General features: G+C 46.5%; 1 protein-coding gene across 1 annotated transcript; it reads left to right on the top strand.

Annotated features, from left to right (window-relative positions):
• Nucleotides 1–396: 396 nt before the first annotated feature.
• Nucleotides 397–3,860, top strand: LOC142256363 (galactoside alpha-(1,2)-fucosyltransferase 2-like). Its single transcript, XM_075327998.1, has 3 exons — nucleotides 397–651; nucleotides 1,238–1,889; nucleotides 3,706–3,860. The coding sequence occupies exons 1-3, from the start codon at nucleotides 397–399 to the stop codon at nucleotides 3,858–3,860; spliced, it is 1,062 nt and encodes a 353-aa protein (XP_075184113.1).
• The last annotated feature ends 288 nt before the right edge of the window (nucleotides 3,861–4,148 follow it).

Genomic DNA, 4,148 nt, shown 5'->3' with positions numbered 1-4,148 from the left:
TCATATTACCCAATGCAGACCATTGATTAGCAGCTTTCTATGTACACTGTTGATGTAGGCAGAAAGCAGCCAGTTAGTGGTGGGGGTGGAGTTATCTAGAGCTATATAACTAGTCCTGTAATAATAATCTCTAGTTAATAAAACATTGATTGTATTGAAGCAACAAAACACCGCCTAATGAGTGACACATCACCGGAATCAGGGTCTCAGCCCTTACATTGTACTGCTCTCAAATTACAAAACAAAAACCTGCAGACAGATTCCCTTTAAAGTACAAGATTGCATTCCGATAAATATGTATTAATTTGTAAAGTAAAAAAGGAGGTGACTGGTTTGTTACAGCACGATGAACTTTATTTTTTCTCTCCTGGTTTTATATACAGATATTATTGGACGATGAAGAGATGTGTTGTTTGGACGGTGATCATCTCATTAATCTTCTTGATCCTCCTGAATTTCGTCAGTTGGGAATATGTCGCTATAGACAATTTGAAGTCAACATTACTCCACAAGACCGTCCTGGAGGAAAAGGAAGAAAAAAATGATAAATATTTAGGGCCACAAGGAATTTCCCAATCAGGCAACAGTGTTTGGTTAATAGAATCTGGAGGACGACTGGGAAGTCAAATGGGAAAGTACGCAACCCTCTATGCCTAAAGCGGGCTTTACACACTACGACATCGCTAATGCGGAGTCGTTGGGGTCACGGATTTTGTGACGCACATCCGGCCGCATTAGCGATGCCGTTGCGTGTGACATCGATAAGCGATTTTGCATCGTTGCAAAACCGTGCAAAATCGCTAATCGGCTACACGGGGGTCCATTCCCAATTATCGTTACTGCAGCAGTAACGAGGTTGTTCGTCGCTCCTGCGGCAGCATACATCGCTGCGTGTGACGCCGCAGGAGCGAGGAAGCTCTCCCTACCAGCCTCCCGGCCGCTATGAGGAAGGAAGGAGGTGGGCAGGATGTTACGTCCCGCTCATCTCCGCCCCTCCGCTGCTATTGGGCGGCGGTTCAGTGACGTTTCAGTGACGTCGCTGTGACGCCGCACGGACCGCCCCCTTAGAAAGGAGGCGGTTCGCCGGTCACAGCGACGTCGCCGGACAGGTAAGTATGTGTGACGGCTGTGGGCGATGTTGTGCGGCACGGGCAGCGATATGCCCGTGTCGCGCAACAGATGGGGGCGGGTACCCACACTAGCGATATCGGGACCGATATCGCAGTGTGTAAAGTAGCCTTTAGCCAAGATCAATGGTCACCAACCCTACATCTTACCCAAAATGCACGATATGTTATCCCCGTTGTTTAGGATAAAGTTACCGGTTCTACCACTGGAGGTTGCCAATCGCATGAAATGGAAGAGATACCTGCTAAAAAATTGGATGCTACCTGAATACAGGAACATTTCTGATGAACATGTACGGTTTTTGGGCACTCCTTGGTCATGGACGTTCTATCACCACATCAGAGATGAGATTCTCCGGGAATTCACTTTCCACGACTATCTTATAGAGGAAGCTAATGAATATCTCACCAAAGTGAGGGGAGATCGCAAAAATGTCACCTTTATCGGGGTGCATGTTCGGAGGGCTGACTACGTTAAGGTGATGCCTAGAGATCGTAAAGGAGTTGTGGCTGATAAAGGATATATGGACAAAGCCATGACCTACTATCGAAATAAGTACTCACACCCTCTCTTTGTGGTGACCAGTAATGGTATGCCTTGGTGCAAGGAGAATATTAATGCCTCTTTTGGAGACGTTCACTTCGCTGGAGATGGTAAAGAATCCTCCCCTGCCCATGACTTTGCCGTCTTGGCACATTGTAACCACACCATTATGACCATAGGATCTTTCGAGTTTTGGCCTTCCTATATGGCAGGAGGGGAAACTCACCTAACTAAAATCTTCAATCTCTCTCTCTCTTCGGGTATCTTCCCCTCCTCCCTCAAACACTCTATCATTACTCCATTATTAAAAAAACCTTCTCTTGATCCGTCCTGCACAAGCAACTACAGACCAGTCTCCAATCTCTCCTTCATCTCTAAACTCTTGGAGCGCCTGGTCTACTCTCGCCTCACCCGCTACCTCTCCTCTCACTCTCTTCTAGATCCTTTACAGTCTGGCTTCCGCCCTTTACACTCAACAGAAACTGCCCTTGTCAAAGTGACCAATGACCTATTGACAGCAAAACGTAACGGTGACCACTCTCTGCTTATTCTTCTTGACCTTTCTGCTGCCTTTGACACTGTTGACCACCATCTCCTTCTCTCTATGCTCCACTCTATCGGCCTAAAGGACACTGTTCTTTCCTGGTTCTCTTCCTATCTTTCTGGCCGCTCATTCAGTGTATCATTTGCTGGCTCCACATCTTCTCCTCTTCCTCTCACTGTTGGGGTCCCTCAAGGCTCAGTCCTTGGCCCTCTTCTTTTCTCCCTCTACACTGCCCCAATTGGTCAGACCATCAGCAGATTTGGCTTTCAGTACCATCTTTATGCTGATGACACACAGCTATACACCTCCTCCCCTGAGCTCACCCCCGCTGTACTACAGAACACCAGTGACTGCCTGACTGCAGTTTGCAATGTCATGTCTGCTCTCTATCTGAAACTTAACCTTTCCAAAACTGAACTTCTTCTTTTCCCTCCATCTTCCAACTTTCCTCAACCTGACATCTCCCTCTCTGTGTGTGGCACAACGATAAGTCCTAGGCCGCAAGCCCGCTGCCTGGGGGTTATACTTGACACTGATCTTTCCTTCACCTCCCACATACAATCTCTTGCCCGCACCTGCCGCTTGCACCTCAAGAACATCTCTAGAATCCGCCCCTTTCTCACAATGGAAACGACAAAAACCCTCACCGTGGCCCTGATCCACTCTCGCTTGGACTACTGTAACTCTCTATTAATTGGTCTCCCCCTAACTAGACTCTCTCCTCTACAGTCAATCCTTAATGCAGCAGCCCGGGTCACCTATATGGCTAACCGCTACTCGGATGCCTCTGCTCTGTGCCAGTCATTGCACTGGCTGCCCATATATCATAGGATCCAATTCAAACTGCTTGTTCTCACCCTCAAAGCTCTCCACAGTGCAGCACCCCCCTACATCTCCACCCTCCTCTCTGTCTATCAGTCCACCCGTTCTCTACGCTCTGCAAGCGACTTTCGACTAACATCCACACTAATTCGAACCTCCCACTCCCGGATCCAAGACTTCTTCCGAGCTGCACCAACCCTCTGGAACGCTCTACCCCAAGAAGTTAGGACAAATCACAACTTATTCAGCTTCAGACGCACCCTAAAGACGCATCTTTTTAGGGCGGCCTATCACACTCCCTAATCAGATTCAATTCACATAGTCCCTCTACAACCTCTCACAACATAGCTCCACATCAAACTCCATGGCACCCAAAGGCATCTCAAGGCTCGGGCCCACTGGTCCAGGAAACCATTATCAAGCCCCATTTCCGTGAGATGGTTGGATTGTCATTGTAAATAAGCACTTGAATAAGCACTTGAACCTTGCCTCTCCCCCCATCTCATTGTAGATTGTAAGCTCTCACGAGCAGGGTTGTATTTTTTTTTCCCCTCTAAATATTGTATTTCTATAACTGTTACTTGTTTGTATATGATCCTCCTGAATTGTAAAGCGCTACGGAATATGTTGGCGCTATAGAAATAAAGATTATTATTATTATTATTATTAAACTGTTTATCTCACCAATTTTACACTGCCAGATTCTCCAATGATGACATTTTTTAAATATGAAGCTATTTACCTTCCGGAATGGATTGGAATACCGGCCGATCTGTCTCCACTCATAGCGGAGCAAGGAAAAAACTATACAGGGACCGTATAAATGTGAATGTGGATACCAGTGAACGCCAGAACAGTATAATGGCGACAAAAGATGGTGGACGTTTCGGCCCAACGGCCTTTATCATGTACAGTCGCTGGGAAGTGAGAAATAAAGAAATCAATATTTACATATATTACATAATATACAACTATATACAATAGATACCATGTCGCAGCGTATCATAAAGTATGCATGGCTCACAGTATATCGCGGTTACAGTCAGAACATAAGGGTAATGCATTCTCTCATACCGCCACAAGAGGGCTGTTTCAGAAGAGAAACCCCCTG

This window comes from Anomaloglossus baeobatrachus, chromosome 11 (genome assembly GCF_048569485.1).
Source record: "Anomaloglossus baeobatrachus isolate aAnoBae1 chromosome 11, aAnoBae1.hap1, whole genome shotgun sequence".
NCBI classification, from domain to species: Eukaryota; Metazoa; Chordata; class Amphibia; order Anura; family Aromobatidae; genus Anomaloglossus; species Anomaloglossus baeobatrachus.
The sequence above is the reverse complement of the archived record's forward strand: the minus strand, read 5'-3'. Positions and strand labels throughout refer to the sequence as shown.